Raw genomic sequence first — 24927 nt, forward strand, 5'->3', positions numbered from 1 at the left:
CTCTCTCTCTCTCTCTCTCTCTCTCTCTCTCTCTCTCAATTACACATTTCACTCATATATTGTATAATATTTTACAACAATTTCGCTGGCACAAAGAGTATAAGTATAAAAGATCTATAATATTTATCAAAAATTGCAACATTTCGAAAAATATTTCATACATTCTCTCAATCTTAATATTTCATTTACTATAACATGTACTTTTATCTTTTAAATCTTATAAAAACATGTTACCGCAACAATTAAGAAATAAATTAGAAATTGTGGGAAATGAGGGTGAAAGACAAACGCGACAGACCAAAAGACTATTGCAATGAAATTCTTCAGAACAAAAAGTGCTTAAAAATGTTTTATGAAGGGGTAAAAATGTACAACGTCTTACTGTATGAATTAAAGCAATGTGAGAAACTTGAGTCGTTTAAGAGAATGTTATGAGAAAATATATGATATTTAATGTTACTTAGATTTAAAATTATTGGTAAAAGATGTTTGAAATAACTGAGAAAGCTAATAAAGAAACATTCATTCGTTCATGTTTTTCAAATATTGAAACACGCCGTGTTATAAACGTCAAGAAAAGATAAATTCCTCTCTTAGGATCAATTTTCTGTCATCTCACTCACGTCATTCCACAACAACGAAAAACTCACTAGAAACGACGATTCCTCCATGTTCGTTTATTCGCGATCGTAACGTAGGTGTATAACAATAAATTTACATTACATCAAGTATTACATTGGCAATTCCCCAGGATTTTGCACAATGGTCCATGTTCACATCCAGTGCCAAAGAATACTCGCACTATGTACGCGGATCGTCAAATTACTTTGAGGTGAAGAAAGCGCGATTTATGAAAATAAAACCGAATGGCGAAATATACTGGAACATCTGAAATATATACTGAAATCGATGCGATTCTGTGAATTTAAAATAACGTGTTGAATTCTACTGATGTTGTGATCCTATATAATCTTGAAGGTACACAGGATTGCAGAATCCACAATGAAACAGTCGGGCCGAGAATAACGCAAGCCAAATTCCGAGACGCAATAAACGTGAGATACGAGCGCGGATGACTGCAATTGTAACAAATCCGCAAAGTGTAATTCAGTGTTAAAATAAATCGCTTATGCATACGCAGTTATTAGATAATGTAACAATGTGTTTGTCACTCGCGAAAAAGATTTATTCGATCGAGCGGTAGACGAGCGATAAATCGATCAGACATTTTTTCCGACATTTCGAAAGTCCAGCATCATAAATTTTATGGAACAGGGACAAAGACTTTGTGTCACCCGAGACAACAAACATTTCTGCGACGAATGATTAGAGGAATGATATATCTCTTCATGTCACCATGATTCTATTGTTTGTAGAAAGGGAGACGACATCGGAATTTAAAGGTTTTCGAAGTTTTAAGAGGTTCAATGATATCTTACAATTCTTACATCTAAAATTTAAGTTCTGTAAAATGATTATCTCTTTTTTTTTTATCATATTACCCAATTAATATAAAAATAAATAAATACCACAGATATAATAATGAATTGTAAAAAATGTTATATATATTGAATTTACTCATTTAACAAAATAATACAATTAAAATGAATATAAACTCCATTTAAATTTTATCTTACTGATCGTTAAACAACTTATCCAATTTATGCCTTGGACTTTTAATTACTTCTTATTGCCATATCATCGCATAAATTTAAGCAAATGCACATAATTATATAAAATGTGTTCCACTTGACGCTCACAATGCTCCAAAAATCATTTAATTTTTTTGTTCATAGAATGTTAAATAAGACCAAGAATCATTTTAATTTTTTTTTGTTCATAGAATGTTGAACAAAGATAAATGATGCTCATGACCATTGCGGGCTTTAAATGGAATGTTTCTATATTAGCATATTATATATCGGCCGCATATGTGTATACTTCCATAACAGTATTATTAACCTTTTATACATCAGTCTATACAAAATGTTGCATAAAACGCGTCTTCCTCATCGGCTTATACAATAGACAAGTATTGATAAATATGTGATGAACAGAATATGAAAACTTTAATAACAAAAAAATAAACAACTGCCACACAGTTAGTCCTTGCTGGGTCAATGAACTTTCGGTTTCGCCGATTTTGTTTTCTTCAGCTTCTTCAATCCACTTATATTTGTCTTCAAGAGATTCCAATACGCTTGTTGGAATTTATTCACATCCTTGGAATGGATCTGTGTGTGAAAGATGAAAAATATATCTCAGAGAAATACAAGCAACATTTATCATTCATAGATGAAAGATGCGTACAATAGTGGAGATTTTTTTATTACGAAGCGATGCTCGAACTAAGCAAAGATATTCTGTAGGAGTTGGTAAAGGAGGTCTGCCTTTCCTAGGCACAGGTTTATTGTGTCCATTAACTGAAACAGAGAGTTCCTTAACATAAAGAAGAAATAGAAATAAGTCATAAAAGTTTACACCATGAATATATAAATTTTTTAATTCTCTTTTTCTTACACAATTAACAAAGGCTGCTAGCGCTAGTTTGTAAGTAGTTTAATTAATCATATTTTTACTCCCTCTTGATATAGAATCAAAGGCTACGTTTCATAAAAAAATGCTTATGATGTATCATTTTGTCCTTGTTATTGAAATATTAAACAAGAATAAAATATACACATAATGTGCATTTTTAAAAACCAGAGAAAAGTCTCACTGCAAATGTTTTAAAATATTTGATAAAAAGAAAGAATAAACCAATTAAAAAGTGAGACTATGTGCAGCAGAATGTTTATTTTATAACTATTAGCAGTTTTTTTCACTGAAACAAAATTATTTCTTTATATTTTAAAAGTAAAATCAGTACAAACAAATTTACAATAGTTGCAAAATAAACATTTTACTGTTTGAATGTGATTGATACTTCAAAACATTTATAGCATTATATTGATCCTACTCGTTTTTTATTCAGCAAGTTTTTTATTATTCTGGACCTTCAAAAAATGTAGAAAAATACAGGACTACTTGTCAACATTTTTGTTACATTAGTTTACTTAGATAGTTTTTCAATCCTAATAGTAAATCTTTAAATTGAAATTTAAGCAAAAATAAGAAAAAAATTTGAGAGTAAACTTTCGCTGGTGTCAAAAAAATCCAGCTTGCTGATGGAAGGTTATTAATCTTCGGAAAATTGTAGTTTTTGTTTAAAAGCTTTAATAACACATATTTTGAATGAAAAATAACAACGAAGGATACTTACATCTTTTGATGGTGAGTGACACCGCGCCCGAAAGCCGCGACTTGTCGAAAAGTTTAGTTAATTCCGCTAAGAACTGCAATAAAAATTCGTTGGTTAATTGTTCATACATGAGAAAACAATTTCGGCGTTACATTACCGCGTCATTCTCCAACAGGACCATTCTGATGATAGTAGCATATGTCAAACGCCAGAGCACGTCGAACGTAATCGCTTGCTGAAACTGTTGAGAGGTTAGGCGAGGTTAGGAAACGCAGCCGCAAATTTTTGCTTTATGTGACAGAATCATAGATTATACAAAACACTAGAAGATCATTTTGGATACGACTGGCCATGTTTATCCGCTTTCCTCCGGAACCTGGGCCATTTAAATTTAGGAGAAGAAGAACTAGAAGATCATCCAAATATCCATCATTTATAATCAGTTTCTTTACAATTTCAAATTATATTTTAAAGAATTAACGTAATTATATTTTAAAGAATTCGAAAAATTACTAAATTTTTAAAAGTGTGATTTACGAAATTTTTAGAATTCACTGAATTTATAAAATCCAATTTTACCCCAATATATGTAAGATTAAATTATTAAAATTAGAAAATAAAAAGTTTTAAAAAAAGCAGAATTTTTATTTTAAAAGCCGACAAATCTCAAAATACAATTTTGAAAATTACGTGTAAATTTTAAAAATGGAAAAAAGTCAGTAAGTTTTGGAAATTGAATTATGTAAAAAGCTCTAAACATAAGATTTTGAAAATTAATCAAACTCTAAAATCCAATTAAATTTTATTTAATTTTAAAAATTAGATTCTATTTATATACAATTTTAAAGCCTGATCTACAATTGCGTAAACGTAGTTGTAAGTGATCGTAGTCGAATCCTCCAATCACAGTTGGATATTCTCCTCGTATTCAACTGTAATTGGTGAATTTTTACAACTACGTTTACGCAATTGTAGATCAGGCTTAAAAATTGTTAAATTCTAAAATCCTGGTTGTGTTGATTGAACATTATTTTGCAACTGTTGGAAGTTTTCTTCACGCTGATTGGATTATACTTCTAGATCTAGAAGAATGGTCCTATATGAGCAGACACACACACACACACACAGTTATAAACGGTTGCAACTGTTGTATTCTGCTTAACGCAGCTTTATCTCCCTCTCTCTCTCTCTCTCCCTATCGGATCGATTTTATAATTTTCCATTTTGATTTTGTCGATTATCATATGCTAAAAACTCGTCGGTAAAGTCGTCTTCCTTTCTGACTTATTCTTAGTATTTAATGGCCAATGTGGCTGCCACCTCATCGTGAATATCGTGATGCTGTGGATGTTATGTGAGCGTAAAAATTGTTTCTTGACGCGGAGCAACATCTCTTTTCAGAGTGATTGTTGAGCAAAATGAGCAAAATGATCCAAGCTCATTTAAAGGCCTTTCTGGGAATCCTGCTAGTCGCCCAGGTTCACGGCATCATGTTCTTCCTGGAACCCAACAGTCACAAGTGTTTAAAGGAGGAGGTCCACGCGAATGTACTTGTCACAGGCGAGTACGAAGTATCCGAGGCGATGGGTCAGAAGGCGAATTATGTGGTAAGTAAAGTACTAATATTTTGTATAAGTACTAATTTTTTTCATTTATCCTTTGACGAAATATTCCTGCAAGAGCGTTTAACATTAAACTTAATGTTTTGAATTAATCTTTTGCACTTTGATAACAGCTGTCAACTATATTTTTTTCTAGTTCTAAATCCAAGTGTATAAGTCGATAGTCTGTAGTCTTAGCCGTTGGCTGTTGGCCAACTCTAACATTTTACTGATTTCGACAAATTTCAATTCATTGATTATACTTTAGATTTGCTTCTGACTATAGATTTAGAGCTCATTGATTATAGACTACCTACTTGTTGTAGACCTGCTTAAAAATTAGAAAATAAAGTCAATTTAACTGAGAGTCAATCTATATTGATATATAGAGATAGACATTAACTAAACTTCTTGTTCTTCTCATAACACATAAGGTTCTCCTTTTTTCTTTTTCTCTCCAGTGGGAAAGGAAAAAGAAGAAGGATGAACCTTACAAGAAGTTCAGCTAAAAAGAACAAGTCTATTAATAAATTTTATATTGTATCAATAACTTTGTTTCTTACAGATTCAAGACTCCAAAGGACATATATTGTCTCAAAAGGAGGATATTCCCCATGGAAAGTTGTTGAAATTCTCTTTTGTAACAGAAACCTATGATACTTTTGAGATATGCTTCATTTCACGTGTTCCAAATCGTATGTACACTTCATTTTTTACTTATTATTGATATATATATAATTATTGATTTATATTTTTTATTTTTTGAATCATTATAATTTATTGTTTTATGATGCATAATTTAATTAAATTGTTACAGAACAGATACACTATATATTTAAAGAATTATTTAAATTTTCAAAAAAAAAGATTATTATATAAAAAATATAAGAAATTATATAAAGTACAATCTTTAAAAAAAAAACTTTTTAACTAAATTTGATGTGGAAATTATTTCAGATCAGCGTGGTATCAGGCAAGAAGTTACACTAATTGTAAAACGTGGCATTGAAGCAAAGAGTTATGAAGGCGTAAGTCCATGGCATTACAAATATTTATTCTTTCGTAAAAAAGAATTATTTAACATATAACGAGAGATCGAGAAAAACTATCTGACATTACTTTGTTTACTTTCTTTTTATATGTGGCTTGTTTCCGCGGCGCAGTTGGTAAAGTAGAGTTTTTCGATATTGTGTTTTCGTTGGCATGTATTTTATCACGAATCACATACTTGTGTATTGGCAACTTTAGAATTAAGCTATTAGAGCGCAACGCAGTTATATTAATTTGTGCATGCTTTTATTCGCGAATGTTCCGTTAACGAGGAGAACTGTTGAAATTTATTTCATCCACGCAAACACATTAATTATATTTGATTGCAAAATCGACTTTATATTTTTTCCACTTGAATTTATATTGCGATAAAGGTTTACTTGGACATTTTTTTAAATATAAACTATTTTTGTATCGCGCGCGTTAGATTTCTTAAAAACATGTTAATGGTACATCCACATAATAGCAGCATAATAATTGACACATTTTAATACTGTTTTAATTCTATGGTTCCAATTTGTCAACTCAATAATACTCAATAAAATAAGGAATATTAATTTAGTCATAAAACATTCTTAAATGCTTTCCATGCTGCAGCTGAGATATATATCTTTATTTTTCTAAACGTTTTGAGGAAATGTGAGTCGAAATATTCGGTATTAATTATTTTTGAACGAAAATTGTATGATTTATATAATTATTTATATTTTCACTTGTATTTGAGACAATATTTTTAAAAATAAACGAGTTTAGATAAAAAGCATTCAATACAATTAATTTATTTTATTACTTAAAAATTAAAATTACTGCAATCAGATATTGTATATCATATTATATTATTTAATATCCTTTTTCGCTGTATGTAAAACACATTACACGCAAAGTAATGGAAATTATCCGTTATTTGGCTTTCATTCGTTGTAGTTGCGTTCTTTGTAATTTATTTGTATCGATTGTAATACGCAATACTAACGAACCGCTAAGGTTTTCGTCGAGGATGTCGCTGTTTTCTGGTAAAAATTATTATCTTCTTCATTGACAGATCGGTGAAGCAGCTAAGTTGAAACCAGTAGAAGTAGAATTGAAACGGTTGGAAGATTTGTCTGAGGCGATAGTGCAAGACTTTGCTAGAATGCGCAAGAACGAAGAAGAAATGAGAGACACAAATGGTAAAAAAAATTACTTTTTGTTAGTAAATAGTGAAAGAATATAACTTCGTTAAAAAGAATAATTGTGAGTTATATGATCAAATTAATAAATCTAAATTATGCGATTAATAATGAAATATCGTAATTAAATTGATAATTACTTGTAAATAGTTTAATACTTAATGATCTGGTTATCTTTTTTTGTTTCAGAGGCTACAAATACCCGAGTGTTATATTTCAGTTTATTCTCGTTATGTATCCTCTTCGGTTTATCCATCTGGCAAATCTTCTACTTCCGACGCTTCTTTAGGATGAAGAAACTCATTGAATAAATATGTCTGTGACAAATAATACAAATGTAAAAAATATACTTATTTTTGAGTTTTTTATCTTTGTTATTCGTAATTTCGTATTGAAATTTAAATGGAACATTTTTTACATTCGTCACACAACGTTTGACAAGTACTATTCAAATAAATATGCAAACACGTGTTACAATCATTACCTCATTCAAATCAATGTAATATAAAAACTTCATCTTGTACACATCGCGCATACATAACACATATTTAAACGATTGTAAAAGATAGAAATTTTCTTAAATAAAATATATATCTCAATGATGATATAATAAATGTTCAAAATCTCATTATCTAAAAAAGATAAAATAATATATATGAAATTATTTGTCTTAAGATGTTTAATATATATACTTTATATACGTATTTATAAAGGTTGATATTTTTTGTGATATAACTTAATGATTATATAAAATAATGCGTTATTGTTGTTTTAACATTTTATTTATAAAATAGAACAACTTTGTGGGAACACACAATAAATGGTCTAAGAAAATATAATGAAGAAGCATCACATTGGAAGACGATTTATTTGTCTGATTCGAAGGCGGAAGCCTTCAGGATTGTGTCTTTGTAGTTTAAATACTTATTAGCTTGTATCAGTTTTGAAAAATAGTACATTGTATAACAGTGGGGGATAGTTGATTATAGCGCGGAACGGACGCGAGCGCACGAGCGAAGCGAGTGCGTACGCGCGCCCGTGCCGACCTATAAACAAATATGCCCCCACTTGCTACACATAGAATTTTTCATTACGTGCACGCGTAATGGAAATATATTTAACATTGTGTCATGTTAAATATGCTTTTTTAAATACTTTTACGCTTTCATTTTTAGAATTTGAAATCAAATTAATAGTACATACGAGATGAACACAGAAATGTTAGAGCGTGACTTTACGTTTTCTTAATGCTACGGTAACATCATTTTTAAAACTTCTAATATTTATGTATGAATATATCTATAAATGGACGCTGTGGTTAACCGAGGTTTTTATAAATAGCTGTACACATCCTAATGAAATGTTCATCTTTTGAAAAAATATACATATTTTATATATATATATATATTTTTCGAAATAGGAAAATAATATAAATCTAAATATGAATTAAATAACTTTTTATCACACAAGACGAACAATCAAGCAATTAAAAATAGAGTTTCATGTGAATGACAATGATTCAAACACATAGGCACATTGTAGATATAGTATACAAGGACACAGCAAGCTTGCGGTAATAAAATCACATGTTGCAATATTACGATCGTTTTCTGTAATTATTAATGCAATGATTACATTAAAGGTGCGTGTGTTTTTAATGTTCACGCACTGTAAGTTTAATTCTTCCTTTCACATGTAACGTAATAAGCGAAAAGATAGAACGTAACTTTTAATACGTGAGCAAAAACAAAAACGCACCGTAAGTCAAATACTAATTAATAATTACTAATTAAACTGCGATAATAAAGATGGAATTTGTATTCATCATTGGTATTTCTAATTATTGCGTACCGATAAAACAATCATTTATTACCGCAATGTAAAGCTATAACTTGAACAATCACTGTCATTACACTTATTACTTTTAATTACTACATCTCTTGTCTATCGCGGTAGTATCTGCCCGATAACATTTTATATAGACTCATAACTACGTATTTATGCATACTAAATAGTCATTATGCAACAATGAATTTGTTTTAACATATTTTAATATATTCAGACTAAGAAACTTATGTATGTATATATATTTCTTAATTATTATTCGTTGAAGGCGTATTATAAAATATAGGAATTTAACCTTTTGGTACCACTCCCAGTATAACATATCGGATGCTTTTTTTCACTTTACCGCGCTAAACCTTTGTTATTAACAAAGGACACATTCATTTAGAATGAAAAAAAATTTGATGTACACTACTCAACCAAATCTAAGGAAAACTTTCGAATAAACTAAAAATTGAGCATATTCAGAACACCATAACTCTATGAAAAATCATCAAAAATTAAAAAAGCATTTTAAAGGTTAAAATCTCTACTTTCGCAATCTAATAATTAAAAAATATCATATTTACTTGTCTCCTAATAATTAAAATTTTAATATGACTAATACTTTACGGAGTTATACGAACATAAATGGATATCCGTCAAATCTAAAAAATTTTCACATTACAAAGTTCTATGGCGTGAGGTAAAAATTATACGAAAATACGGCTCGAAGCAATCGAAAGAGTGAATCTTTATTTTCAATTTTCTTTTTTATTGAAAGTTGTACGATTTTTTTTCACCAAGTTATTGAATGTGTTGAAACAAAAGTGATCACTTTTGCTTTGATATTCAAAAACTCGGTAAAAAATATCGTACGACATTTAGTAAAAAAGTAAATTAAAGGTAAAGATTCACTCTTTCGACTACTTCGAGTCGTATTTTTGTATACTTTTTACCTCACGCCATAGAACTTTGTAAAGTTTGTGAAAATTTTTTAGATTTGATATCCATTTATGTTCGTATAACTCCATAAAGTATTACTCATATTAAAATTTTAATTATAGATTGCGAAAGTAGAGATTTTAATCTTTAAAATGCTTTTTTAATTTTTGATAATTTTTTATAGAGTTACGGTGTTCTGAATATTGCCTAATTTTTAGCTTATTCGAAAGTGTTTCCTAGATTTTGTTGAGTAGTATATATTCATTTTTATGCGATATTTTAATAAAATGTATGTATGGTAGATACGTGATAAAACCATACATAGAGAGTGATTGAAGATTTAACTTTAAGAAAATGGAAAATGATAAAGTCGTAGATTATTGTCAATAGTTGTCACTGATGACCAACTTGTTAGTTTCATAATATTTTTATCTATTTTTGTAATTACACTATTCAATAACAAATTACTTTTTTCTCTTCGAAGGGCACATTTTTAGCTCATTTATCTAATTTATTAATAATTTTGATATGCTACACAAATTCTGACGATAGCATCATATTTAGCGCAAAAAAATCTTTGAAAAATATATTATCGGAAAGAATTTAGCTGTTGAACAGTGTTATTATTTAATGATAATTTATCTTCAATTCGCTGGTTTTTAGAATTAATTCATTACTGCACAATACCGTTTAAATACTACCGCTTACCTGAGATTAAGTTCAACTAACAACAGGATAGAGAATTTTCCGACGATTTTAAATTTTTTTCGTCATTTGTACATATATTTGTTAGACCACTTTGTTTCTAAATCTAATAGCAATGACGACAAAAATATATTTCTACACGTATCTATATATTGTACATAGCTTTCTTGTCATTTCTTAAAGCCAATTGTACCATCTTTTTATTATGAATTTTTTTTTCTAAAAATTCAGCTATTAATTTCTCCATAAAAATATTGGTCTATTTCTTTAAATCTTTCTACGAACTCTCAACATTAGGCATTTTGGTATTCAGTGTTAAATATGTCTCTATTACTGTAAAAATCTAAAAGTCCTGCGAGGTAAACGTCTATTATACTCATACTATCTGATTATTCTTTTAGGACCCCTACTAATCCATTTAATTTTGAAAAAGATATACCTTTTTCGAATAAATATATACGTGGCTCAGAGAAACGGTACTTCTGGCACACGGTAATTGGACTAGGATAATAGATTTATAGGAAGTATTGTCGAGACAAAAACTACTCCTTCGAACCACATAAGTTTGTGGCTTATTACTGGCTAAGTGATTGCACAAACTTTCAAGCCTTCGCTTTCTGACGTCTCAGATCGTTCGGTATCAAAGTCGTAAGCAAAACGCCAATTGCGAGAATGCAGCACAGTGCGACGTTCGCCCAAAAATCTTCCCAAATGCTAAGTAGGTAGCGATAGAGCGGAGTGAAGGCGATGCCGAACAGTTGCACAACGGCATTCAGTAGACCGGTGGACGTTCCTTCGGGCTCCGGGAATGTAAGCTCTGCAGCGAGTTCGAAGCCGACCGGTAGATAGCCGGTCATGAAAAAGCTATATAAAAATATTTATATGATATAAATAATATAAATTTTTGAAATGGAAATCGTTCAATTACTGAATACGTTTAAAAGATTTTGTGAATTTTTAAAGAAGAAATCAAACAAATTTTGACGAGAATTTTTTAACAAGAATTTCAACGAAATTCAGTTAAAGAGCAAAGCGTTTAATAGCAAATTAAACCAGATGATTACGTCAACATGACGTAAGTCAAATTAAAATATTTTTTAAATTTTACATTTTAAAAAGTTATAATAAAAACAGTCACTAGACTTTACCCTAAAAGACCAGCCGTGATGTAGACAACGTATATCTTCACATCCAGTGTGAAAGTAAAGATTATCATACCAATCAAAGAACAAATATACACTCCTACTGTCGTCAACCTGTAAATTAATATATATTGCATGCGTTTTTCTAATCAAAATATAGATTTGCTATCATCAAATAAATTGAGATAAACTTGCTCTAATTTAATATAATTTAGATGATAAGACATTTAGTAAACAAAAGATTTTTTTTTAGTTTTACGCAACGTTTATAATAATTATTATAAATCAGTTCGATTTACTAATAGAAAAAGTTAATCGAATTTCTGCTAATGTTGAAGTAAAATTCTATGATTCGATGTTATTCCTTAAATAATGTCCAATTGCTTACCAGAATTTATGTGTTTTGTCTAATAGAATACCGCAGACAATAGAGCCAACCATTCCGGCGCAAACTATTGTTAAGCCGATTCGACCTGCATCCTCTTCACTGTCCTGAAAAGGAGAGGCTACTTGTTAGTATTTCTCATTAAGCAGAGATATAATAAAGAAATTTAAAATAGTATTTCATAATTTTGTTCAGAACCCGTAATCTCCAAAGGTGAATACAAACTTTTGTAAGAAGTCATGTACATTATAGATAATTACGATAACATAGAATTCATAATTGCAGAAAAAATGCGTCAAGATTCGAATCGAGAAGAGAATAAAGTGTTTACGGTTATCGAATAAAATACTTACTTGGTATTCTTTAGTGACGAGTCGATTTAAGAGGGTGCTGATAGCGTAAAAGATACCGACGTTAATGCCGTAACTGATTAAAAGCAGCAGATAGCCACGATTCGAGTACAATCTTGCGAGAGAGTTAAAAAATTTCTTCACGTCCTTATTGTTTTCGGATTTTTCTCTTTGCACAACCTGAGCGGAGCTTGGTGGTAAAGGCGGTGCCGACTTGAATACTATAAATTACCAATTTCTATTAAGAATGAAACAATATACATACACACACATAATACACACACGCCGCTTGACGACAAAATCCCGGAATCAAATAAATTTCGACTTGCAAAATCATATTCTCTGTTAATACAAATATAATATAAATATATTTTTTTATACTATTAACACTAATCAAACTACTACATTATTATTATTACTGATAATAATAATAATATAAGATAATTATATAGTAAGCAACATAATTATATAAAAATGTTTGTGATAAGGCTCAATATGTATTTAATAATTAATATAAAGAGATAAGGGCAATGAGCCAATAATTTCGTTAAAATCTTTTTAAATTAATCTAATATAGTGTGAAGAATTATATATTAGATTAATTTAAAAAGATTTTAACGAAATTATTGGCTCATTGCTCTTATCTCTTTATATTAATAATTATATAAAGTATACAAAGTAAACTTTTTTTTATATTTTTAATAATTTTTTCTTGAATAATTTAATGATAATTATTCTTATTCAATAATTTTTTTTCACTTTTAGTCTTTAGTTTCACAATTTTTTAATGAAAAATATTTGAAGTCAAGTATCAATTACCTTCATTTGTACGTGTTATGTATTATATTCTTTAAATTTCGGGATCTTATTGTCAAATTGCATAACTGATGGGTGAAAATTATATACACATACAAATTAATATGAGGACTAGTATGATCGACGTGATAGCCGCGACGCTATAGAACATACGTTGAAGCCCCCTTTCGATTTCACAGGAGTCCTTCTTCGGCACTAACATTGGTGGAAATAAGAAACCGATAGCTATACCCAACTGCAACAGAAATTCGAGTGACGAACGTCCTAAGAAATTGTTATTGAGCCCTAGAAAAAGGGCAAAAAGAAATTGTCGTGTAAATTCGTAAATCTTATTCTAATAAAATTTATTTATGAGCTTTTGGGGCTGCAACACCTAAAACACTGGAGGGCCAGGGATATCACAACTTTTAAAAATTGAATAAGTTACATTGTTAAATTCAAATATAAAAAATTATATCTAATTTAAGTTATTTTTAATCATTTCTACAGGTTCACTGAATTTATTCAATATAATATAATTTAACTAAAACAATTATTAAATAATACAGTTAAATAGTTTAACTAAAAAAATATATTAAATTTAGTTTATTGCCTCAAACTTATTACTAGTTTATTATTTGCTATATACATTAATATGAATTATGTTTACTTTAAAAATAACTATATAAAAATGGATTGATTTAAATCTTGAGAATACCTTTTTTGACTCATATCGCCCTTGACATCATTTATTTATTTTTATATAACGAGTCATTTTATTCTTTTGTATTAATTTAAATCTTGATACACATAAAAGTTAAAAATAATAAAATCTTATTTAACTCAAGGAATTGGATTGCCATTGCTCCTTTGATAATATATAATAAAGATAACAAATATAATTTGAAAAGGCGCGTTTGTAGTAATTTTATAAATTACTGAAACGATAAATAGCAATTGTCGTTAACAGTATACTTGGAGCATAAGGCTACCACTTTCTTAACAAAATATGAACAATGACATAATTAACATGATATTTATCAACAAAGTATTGTTAATAATATCTCGTCAGTATTTGTAAATTTAGTCAAGTGTATAAAAAGAATTGTATTCATGGGGGGAAAGTGGAAAGCTACATTGAAACATTTGAAGAACACAAGTTCCTGGGCACAAATTTTATAAACGCAATCCTGTCTTATTCACACACAGTTACCAGTATACAAGGCAATATCTGTTTTAAAAACAGAACTGTATGCTTACCGAAGAAGTTAAATAAATAATGTTCATATGTATCTTTACAAAGCGTTACCAAAGTGAAATATTTTCCTTGCCAGCTGTTAAAACATGCAATTTCCGTATACGAGTTTTTCAACGTACTTTTCAAAAGGCTAATGTTATTTATTTATAAAAGAAAACACTGCACGTTTATTATATATTCATCTTTCTAATAATTGCAAAGCGCAAATCTTATTGTTAGAAGTTAAATCTCCGGAATTGACGGTGGATCTATATTGAATCCTTAATTATATTTCTTATATTCCATGCTCTAAAAATCTGAAATAGTTATTATGCATATTCTTTTAGCGTGTAATAAGCGATAAAATACAGAAGCTTATAGAGCGTCAGCGTTCAAACCGAACATAGCCTTAGTGCGTGTATACTTATAGAAAAAAAATTTTCGGATTATTCTTTGATTTATCATAAAACAGGTTCAACATAGAGACAATCATATTTATTGTTAACAGACGAATATTTTATTTTTAAATAGAAAATTCTTAAATATAAAATAAATAATCTTGAATATCCAGTTTTGTGCAATATACAGCACCAACATCGTATGTTGTGCCATCGAATACAAATTTATTCGAAACGTAAGAATATATAGACTTAATATTTAATAATATTTAATATAGATTTAATGTGTATGTTACTTTTGTCTCAAGATAATAGGTCAACCTTATTTAATTCGAGGGAGGAGAATAGGAATTGAATAAGAATATTGATCTAATCTTAACATCGTTTTATTTTTATACTGTATGAAGTTGCAATAAGATTAAGTATGTCAAGAATACTTTTTGTGTCATTATATCAAAAAAGAAAATACATTCTTTTCTATACGACCATTTTGATTTCTTGAAATTAATTATAATTAAGTTGTATAAAAAAATGTACTTTTTCTTCTGAAATGTCTTTTAGTCAATAAAAAATTAAATAAATCAAATAAGATAAAAAATCTTATTTTCGATTAAAACATATTTACGATTAATAATACTCACACGCACACATACATATACAAATTTGAAAATATATTTTTCTATAAATTGCGCACTGATTCTATTTGTCGCAACGCAGTCATAAAATAAAGCTGGAAATAACATCACAAATTACATTGATCGTCAATTGTAATAATGATGTTTGTATAAGGCAATGTAATTTATGATGTTATTTCTAGGTTCAGATTGTGATTACGCGTTTAACAAACCAAATCAACATGCAATTTATAGAACTAAAATATGAATTTGTCAATTTGCATATAAATATTATTAAATTCCAAGATTCATTTCAAGCAAAAATAAGATTCTTTCTCTTATTTATGATTTATTCTTATCAGTCTAATTTCGACTTATAATAAATTAAATAAGTTTGACAGAGATCCAACGTCAGTAATTGTATTACAGATTTGACGTCTGCCGCTCCGGAAGGTTATCGTCAAAAGAGACAGAAGAGACGAGGTCAGATCATCTTTTCTGTTTTCTGAAAATTCTGAATTCTGAAGTCAGCGCGATATGAATGCTGGGATTTTTTTCAATTAAGACCCGCGATTACGAGTCATAATTATGACACGTGGCCGCAGTTGTGAAATACATCAGTTTGAGCTTCCGTTTCATCATATTATCAGTGCAATTAAAGCGCGATTTTCCGATAAAGTACGATCGCGACGGTTGATAAAATGATAGCGGCAGTCTGCAGCACCTTGGAGTAATTGAATCCCTCGCGACGTAGAGTGAGCCCCTCCCTCCTGACACCCCTTCCTGCTATCAGCCCGCTTCTCCTCATGCACATGGTCGTTCGTCTGTCGAGGTAGCAAAATTAAACGTGGGTGCCCACTTTGACTCGGTTTCCCACCTAATCACGTCGCAATTTAAATCTCTCGAGGCACCCTCCTCGTCGATCAGTGAGTACTCCAGACTGTCACTTCCGTTGTTCCGTATGCAAGATCTATTCTCATTGTCCGCACGCATGACACGTGTCGGCGGTGACAATGTCGAGTGCTTCCTCTTACGTTTTTCAAATAACAAGTGCTGTCGACGTTTGACATCACGAAAAATTGGGCCTTACATAATAATAGCGGGTATTCAACTCAAGAGACAAGCTTGCATAAAGATCTTCAGAGGATCAAAAAATTTACAAAATAACAACCTTTCTATTGAAATTATATAGAATTAGATTAAAGGGATGAAATCATCTGTTTTACTGATAAAAATACTTTTTGTTACTTCGTATATTGATTTTACAGAATTGAAATTTTTTTTACTTGAAATACACATACTGTACATTTGATTCTGATCTATTTTGTGCAAAAAGTCGTTTAGTGTACATACATACATGTGAGTGTACAATTTATGTAGTATGTAGTGATATGTCGATGTCTCATAAATTGTATATTTGTATTATAAATCGTATGTTAACTTGTCACATTTACTTAATCAGTAAAACAGCAATCTCGTCGGAGTTTAATGTCTACGCCAGTATTAAGTTATATATCAATTAAATAAAAATATCTCGATGGAAAAATAAATTTTTCAATAAATTCTTAAACATTTTTAATAAACGCTACGACCTTTCCATAAAAATTAAATAAAATTAAATCATCAGATTGATTTATACGTTCAATGGAAATAGAAATTGTACACGCAAATATGTAATAAATTTAGATATTATAAATTTATAACGAGAGCTGAAATTATTATATTATAATTTTGTTTTATATAACAATGTGTGAATTATTAGCATTTTATATTTGCGTAATCGAAGTACGAGACACAAAATAGTTAATACCATAGATGTCAAAAAAGTCGAATTTGTTTTACTTGTTATCGAATTATGATGCTACGTTATCTCGTGCTTTGATCCGGATAATTAGAGAAATTTTATTACGTGGATTAACTAATTCGCGTACTTCATGAAGTTTATAGCACGTTGCAGACGGTTGATGTGTTATCCTTGTTTCTTTCACATATTCTCATGAAAATATTTGCACGAAGATAACAGATAGTAGATTCAAAACGTATAGAAAAAAATGGTTGCAATTACTACAATTTATAGTCCCAGCAATATATTTTTTGGTAAAACTATAATTATTTAGAGAGAGAAAAAATAGGATTATTTATTTTGATTGAATAATTAAAATAAATAAACGAATCTTGGCGCTTAATAATATTCCTATGGAAATTTTTGAAAATACTTCATTTTGCAAATTTTCCAGTTTTCATAACGCACCGATTAGGTTTGTTAAATTCAAAAATTCAAAAATAAGATAATTTTTCTTAATTGATCTATTTCCTACTATAATTTTAATCTGATTTCTACTATAATGTTATTACTAGTTATTATTAATATTGTAAGAAACTCTATAATCAATTTTAATCACGAATGATTTTGTCAAAATCCTGCAAGAGAGAAATACATATTTCTTTTTCGTATATACCTATACTACCTTATTTTAACTTATATTGTCTCAATTTATAAATTTAATTAAGATTATAGAGAATAACATAATATTATACAAAAGTTGGAGTGAGACACATAATATACATAATATATAAAGAGAAAGTATATATACCCTTTTCTCTCATAGAATTTTGATAAAATCGCTCATGCCTAGACTCTATTATAAGGTCTTTACCATAGGTTATAGCAGAGTAATATAATTATAAAATTGAAGTTTCTAACTGTAATTATTTTACCATGCAATTACAGTCACAAATACCAAATATTTTTCTCTCAGTGCAGATATACCGGTACAAAATTGAATTCTTTCTACTCAAAAAAGCAGAAATATAATTAATAATCAGCGATATATAATTATTATATTTCATGTTGCTTACATTTTTTTTTATTTTTTATATTTTCTTTTTTAAGAAAGAAAAAGAAAGAAATAAGTTTCTAAAAGAAATTTTGAAAAAAAAAACAATTTGTTTAAACTTTTGATTACGATTTGATTTATTTGAAATGTCTGATAGATGTAAAAACAGAACTCAATTCGAAAGAGAAACGCCAGATAGAAATTCTCAAGCTATCTCTTAAAAATGAATATCCTAAATTCTATCTTATTACTTAATAAGATTAATGATACACAAAGATATTTGATTACCTGATTGCCGAAGACACCAATGCCACAAGCTCGACTAACTTCGTTGTCTCCAAACCATACCGCGGCTAACCGAGCAGGAATAGACAAAATACAGGTTTGACTGATCGCTACCACAGTCTGACCGATGAATGTGATCCAAAAGCGATCGGGGGCTATGCTAAACACTTTTAACCAAGAACCTATAGCGGTTCCAAGCGCTCCGACAATCACCGTGCACCTGAGACCCTAAAATCCCGTACATTCGTCAATTTAATGAGCAGTAATATTACACATCCAAACAACACGAAGTCTAAAATCGAGATATAAGACGTCTTTTAGATGGTTTATGCAAAAATGATGGTTATGCAATATTAATCTGAGAATAGTATTTTTATAACTTACCAGCAAATACATATACAAATTGATGTAAAAGAATTATTTTTTATGAATATTGTTTAACATATTTTTCTTTTTTAATAATTAACTTTTACAAATCTTTAAATATGCAATTTTATTGATAATAAAAAAGCGTCGTATTAATTAAAATTTTTATTGTTTAGAAATACCATCATAATAAGCTATTTAACGCGCAGCTTACTTTGTTAATTTTGACTTTTGTATTATTTTTATTTCTTACTTTTTTCAGAAAATTATGATCAATTCCACAATGTTCTCAAATACTAATAATTCGCAAAACAATAAATACAATATATTGATAATAATAGTGATTTTAATTAAAGTATAAAGTACTCCACGTGATCATTTACGTAAAAAAAATTAGATTACTTCTGCGGATTAAAATAAATGTCTTAGGTCCCTATTTTGGACTTAATGTCTGAGCAAATTATTAAAGAATAGGCAGAAATATCCGCAATTGCGTAGAGTAAAATGTTATTTGTTTGAGCATTACTTGGAAAAAACTTTCTTTAAAAAGAAAACATTTGTTTCTGCAGGATTCTCCTTTTATCATCTATCTACGAGATTACGCGAAGTCCGATTATCTTGCTTGATGTCCGACGACACTGTCTTCAGATATTCGAAATAAATGTAAATGTAAAACTATTATCTATTATTACTACACTATTATTAATAGAATGCGTTATATCAGCATATAGCATTCAGAAAGATAAGATGCTCTATTGTGTCCTACTAAAGTTTTTAATATAAGCCACGCGATCTTTACTTATCATTGTGATTTACCACTCAAATCTGAGAAAACCAAGAGATTCAATTTTTCCGAAAATAACTATCGTTTTCTGATAATCTCGAAAATCAAATATGAACAAAATTCATAACTAAGACTACATTCCAAAATGTCCTCTCCGAGAAAAATTATATACTATGGTATATGTTAGGTGTACTATATCTATTTCGAGTAAAATTTTTCTCGGAGAGAATGTTTCGGAATGTACCTTAAGGGAATATACGATAGTTTTTCGGATTTTCCGCTACTTCATTCTATCCTATTGTTAACGCAATTGTTACTTACGAAATTATCAAGTAGATAACTGGCTGGGAATATCAACGGTATGTACGTTATCATGTATATCATACTCGTCATGTCCACTACATATTCCGAGACGTTATAATATTTCGCTATAATGTTCGTAATAATACTATATTCAATCCATTGCATGGCATTGCTAGCGCTGTACACCACAAAGAGTGTGAGGATCAGCCATCGCTTCTTATAGACCTTGATCTCCTGCAATCAAAAACATTGATTTTCGATTTTTCAGTTTCTTGTCCACCAAATGTCTAAGTATCGTATAATTTTAGTGTATTCTCAATCTCTCATTTTATATTTTATTGAAAGAATAAAGACTAACAATAAGTATTAAATTTTAAATATTATATTATATATGTATATTAAAAGTGACACTAAATTACGTACATATTAAATTAATATACGCTAAATTACGTGCAGCATATTGAATTAATATACGCTATTAGCGGTAAAAGTGACATCAAAGAGTTCTTTAATAGTTTCACGTAAAAGTAGGAATCATATATTGATTTAATTCTCTACTATTGTAGTTCTTATGATATTATCTCTCTGGGACAAAAGTCCATTAACTTTTTAATAAAATATCGATCTTGAAGGTAATGTATGAGGGAGATACAATATACCCATGTGCATCGTTACTTTAGTAATCCAGGATTTAAGGATGTATCAGGTGTGCGATCTCTCTGTATGGTAAAAAGTGACTGGAATTGGGGAAATAAATTTTCAATTCCACTTTTTTGTATAAAAATGAATATTACACACATATATACTGATACATATATATGTATATATACACACATTATATACGTATATAAAATAATTATTTTTATACTTTATATACTATGTATATACATATGTGTGTATTATATATTGCAATTCATAGTTCAATAAGATAAATATTTATACTCAACAATACAATTTTATAATTTGAATAAAATTTTTCTCATTTTATTTTTATTATTTAAATTTAAAAGAGGAGAAAATGATTCACGCAAAAATTAACTATAACCAATCTTTCAAACATAATTTAAAAAATATGTATTTTAATATTATTTTCAGTGCTGAATTGAAAGGTGTATAGAAATAAATTATTAATAAAACTTTTGTTCTTGTTCTTATTCATTTTAAAACAAAATTTTAGAAAATAATCAAATCGTAAAATCTATATCCTGATTTGTTGGATATCTCTCATGTAGGATGTATAAGAAAAAAATTAGTCAAAAGGATAAAATTTTGTTGCAGTTATGTTTTTCTTAAAAAATAATTTTTACTTTTTCTGTATATTAAATATGCTTTTATTTAACATAAAACATTTGTAATTTGTGACAAGAGACAGTTTCAGAATATATGTAAAAAGACTCGAAGTAAAGAGTACAAAGTGATTCTAATATACTTTATTATTAAGAATTTCTTTTGAAAATGTCCTGCACTATAGATTTTCTTGACATAAAGCTTAGTTTCTTTGTAAGTGCAGTTCATATTATTTTTCTCTGTCGTATTTATTGTCATTTCAGAATCATTAAAATACTTCGCTATTATTTCCTATATCCTTCATTGTATTCACAAATAGCTTCTGTGACCACAGCTTCAATAAGATGTTTTGATGGAAAAATATCTTGAAAAATGCAGGAAAATAATGGCAAATTCTTTCAATGATTCTGGAATGACAATAAATGAAACAAAAAGGATAATACAAACTGCAGTTATAAAGAGAATAAGAATTTTTTATATCAAGAAAAAGGCTTAATTGGTGCAGATAGTTTTTGAAAAAAATGTCCTAATAATATAAAAAGTAAAATATTATTATTCAATATTCTTTATTCTTTTTTATATGCATTCTGAAACTACACACTTGCCAGAAATTAAAAATATTTATGTTAAATGCTAGATAACGTGCGTACGCGTACACTAAAAAAAATTATTTTTCAAGAAAAAACTTAATTGTGATAAATTTTACAATTATTTTTTTGTACAATTAATAAGGATATAGAATTTACAAGCTAATTATATTTTATTTTTTTTCAAAATAATGGAAAAATTTTATTAGCAATTTATTTTTAGACCATTCAATTTATTCAACACAATTTTTCAATTTTTTAATACTATTCAGTATATTCAATACATATTTCAAAAATTTTGTCTCAAAGGCTATTAGTTGATTTTTGCGTGAGTGCCTTCTTTTCTCTCTCTTAAATAAAAATTTTCTCAATTAAATTTAACAGACGGATTCCTAATAGTTTAAAAAACAAAGCAATAATGGGGCATATCAGAGTTAAGTGCAGAAATTGCTGCGTAGAGAATTATTTGCTATTGCTTAATTAAAAATTAATAAGATCCATTTACTAATAATTTAAAAAATTACATTTTTCGACTCGTTTAAGCCTTCTTTAAATCGCAATAAGTCATCACAACCTATGTATGGATTATTACAAATGATTTTGATTTGAAAAGAAATTCAAAACAAGAATCAAATATGTAATCTTTTTATTACGTGCATGAATTTTATATTAATTTTTAATTATAGGAAATAATTTTTTGTGCGCAAAAATTTCTTTGATTCTTAAATGCCCGTTGTTTTGTTTGTTCAAAAATTTTCTCATTTTAATTATTTTTTAAAAAACATGTCTATCATATATTTTTTATTGAAATAATTTTTTATTCTTTGTCGTCAAACTTTTTTACCACTTTCATAAATAGAGAATAAAGAAAAATATATAATTTTTTCATTTTATTAAAAAGATACGTGTACATCCTTAAATGATAAAATCACTAAAAATATCGCGTCAATTCAAAGCGAAGACTGTTTCCTCGATATCTATTACTTTGTTTTTTTTCACATTCGTTTACGATTCTTTTTCATTCGGCGATAAAATTATTCACCTGCGTCGGTTGCACGTTGCAATCACCGGAAGGCCCATTCATTTTAAGTAATAACGGTGTCCCTTTACAATTTCCGACAGATTTTCGTGTCGAACTTCGATCATTAATATCGAGTAATATTAACGAGAGTGATTAAATCGAGCAGAAGTATCATTGAGAGATAAACCAAGGCAGTCCTTCCACTTTTATTGAAGCCGCTTTGATTCCTAAAATCCAAACAAACGTCGATTTTACTTCTTCTATCTTCTACCTCTCGATGAAAGAAAAATTAAAGTGTTAAAACTATAAGTATTAATAAAATATTGAACGCAAAACAGTGTCGATATTCAGATCGAAGATTATTGTAAACTCTATTTTGTCTATTTCTTTACCGAAAGTGCCGTTACGAAATTACATCAGGAATCAATTTATCCATTTGTGGATTCGCGAGAATTTTGACGTATAGATTATGGCGGATTGCAGTATTGGTAATTAGGATTTAATAATTTGAAATGAGCTATTTCAATCTCATAATCATCTCATAGAAACGCAGCTGCGAGAACGCGAGTTGTGGGCGTTGTGTGCATGAGGCTTTGTATGTTAATTAGGCGCATTTATAACATCGAGATTTGAATGAGACAATTAGAACAATGAAACAATAATTATATCGAATATTCAACATTAGAAATCGAATCAAATTTTCATTAAACATCTGTCTGGATATCTTCGATTTCAAATATTATTTTAATAAATTTTAATTTTACATCACATCGCTGATATTTCAAATGAAAATTATAATAAGATTAATAATTATGAGAGTATGTCGAGCAATCGTGCTAAATTATATTTGAGTGTTATTATAAAAACTAGATAAAAATTAGAAATTGACAAAAAACATCTGCAATTAATTAATTCAAACACTTCAAAGACAGCGTTAAAAGACTTTTAAGTATTTCAAGCCTAAATATTTTGCTCTTAAAATACTTTTTCAATTAAGTAATATTAAATCTGAGTATTATCTAAATATTAAAATGAGTTGTACATATCTTTATATTAAAACAGCATAAAATATTAAAAATATATACAATAAATGTTTTAAAATATCTTCGTATATTTTCAGATATACAGATTAATTTAATATCTTCATTTATGTAAAAATATTCATATTTATCATAAAACAATATTAATTATATTAGATAATAATAATAATGCAATTAAATATTGAAATATTTTATTACATTATACGTGTAAGTAAATATTAATTTCTCTCTCTTAATGATTATCATAATTAAACATATAATTTAACATTAATAAAGGATGATTAAAACGACCAAAAAAAAAACAAACGAACAAGTGGAAAAGCAAAATTTATATATACTAAAAAAAGTGTTGTATTAATTGGAATTGTTTTACTGAAGTATTTAAAAGTTTAGTTACAGATTTAGCTAAGCTTTCAAAACAGAAAATAAATACGTAGAAATCTCGAGTACGATGATCAATGCTGCAAAAAGTTCGACCTTTTCGCAACCAGTTTGATCATCCCAGATAATTACTTTGATGTTCCAATAACATTTCAAATCTGTATACAGCTAAAATATATTTAGATACTTCAATAAAATCGTTATTTCCGTGCACGTTTGAACTATCAAACATAAATCAAAGTCGAGTGATTGGATTACTTTACCAGGAAAAATGATGGTCCCGCCAACTTACGATCGTGTCTTTATCACACCGCACATCGTGAATCTCCCATGACGCGTCCGACTTTACGAATAATTTTCCGTAAAGACGGTCAGATTATATCAATGCGTCACACCTCGTTGTTGCCGGTCTCTCGATACACGAATGATAAAATGCGGAGCGACTGGCGCTTTCGTGATACGCCGGACGTGGACTAAGCGTATCGCGGGAGTCGCGAGAGCATCTAACTGATTCTAGCCTTCCACAAACGTCCCATGTCCATCGTCCCGCGCCGCCCACATCGCATAGTCACGCACGTGA

The 24927-nt window shown here is 28.9% G+C and overlaps 3 protein-coding genes across 5 annotated transcripts; 1 reads left to right on the forward strand and 2 right to left on the reverse strand.

Annotated features, from left to right (window-relative positions):
- Positions 1-1885: 1885 nt before the first annotated feature.
- On the reverse strand, positions 1886-3508 carry Srp14 (signal recognition particle 14). Its single transcript, XM_018546811.1, has 4 exons — positions 3399-3508; positions 3263-3335; positions 2311-2423; positions 1886-2234 (listed from the first exon to the last, which is right to left on the reverse strand). Exons 1-4 carry the CDS (start codon positions 3420-3422, stop codon positions 2118-2120), a joined length of 327 nt encoding a protein of 108 aa, XP_018402313.1. The 5' UTR covers positions 3423-3508; the 3' UTR covers positions 1886-2117.
- A 1043-nt stretch (positions 3509-4551) lies between these two features.
- bai (transmembrane emp24 domain-containing protein bai) lies at positions 4552-7391 on the forward strand. 2 transcript variants are annotated; one of them, XM_018546798.1, is made up of 6 exons: positions 4552-4848; positions 5408-5537; positions 5800-5870; positions 6006-6008; positions 6935-7061; positions 7251-7391. In XM_018546798.1, the coding sequence occupies exons 1-6, from the start codon at positions 4660-4662 to the stop codon at positions 7370-7372; spliced, it is 642 nt and encodes a 213-aa protein (XP_018402300.1). In that variant the 5' UTR covers positions 4552-4659; the 3' UTR covers positions 7373-7391. The 2 variants fall into 2 exon arrangements, with proteins under 2 accessions (XP_018402300.1, XP_018402301.1); XM_018546799.1 differs by lacking the exon at positions 6006-6008.
- Positions 7392-10800: 3409 nt separating this feature from the next.
- LOC108779389 (uncharacterized MFS-type transporter C09D4.1) lies at positions 10801-24798 on the reverse strand. 2 transcript variants are annotated; one of them, XM_018546801.1, is made up of 9 exons: positions 24640-24798; positions 22948-23153; positions 20050-20265; positions 18582-18806; positions 13325-13463; positions 12416-12633; positions 12066-12169; positions 11684-11791; positions 10801-11399 (listed from the first exon to the last, which is right to left on the reverse strand). In XM_018546801.1, exons 2-9 carry the CDS (start codon positions 22987-22989, stop codon positions 11138-11140), a joined length of 1314 nt encoding a protein of 437 aa, XP_018402303.1. In that variant the 5' UTR covers positions 22990-23153; positions 24640-24798; the 3' UTR covers positions 10801-11137. The 2 variants fall into 2 exon arrangements, with proteins under 2 accessions (XP_018402303.1, XP_018402302.1); XM_018546800.1 differs by having other exon boundaries at positions 24611-24798.
- Positions 24799-24927: the final 129 nt, after the last annotated feature.

The sequence above is a fragment of the Cyphomyrmex costatus genome, unplaced genomic scaffold (assembly GCF_001594065.2).
Source record: "Cyphomyrmex costatus isolate MS0001 unplaced genomic scaffold, Ccosl1.0 scaffold59, whole genome shotgun sequence".
Lineage (NCBI taxonomy): Eukaryota > Metazoa > Arthropoda > Insecta > Hymenoptera > Formicidae > Cyphomyrmex > Cyphomyrmex costatus.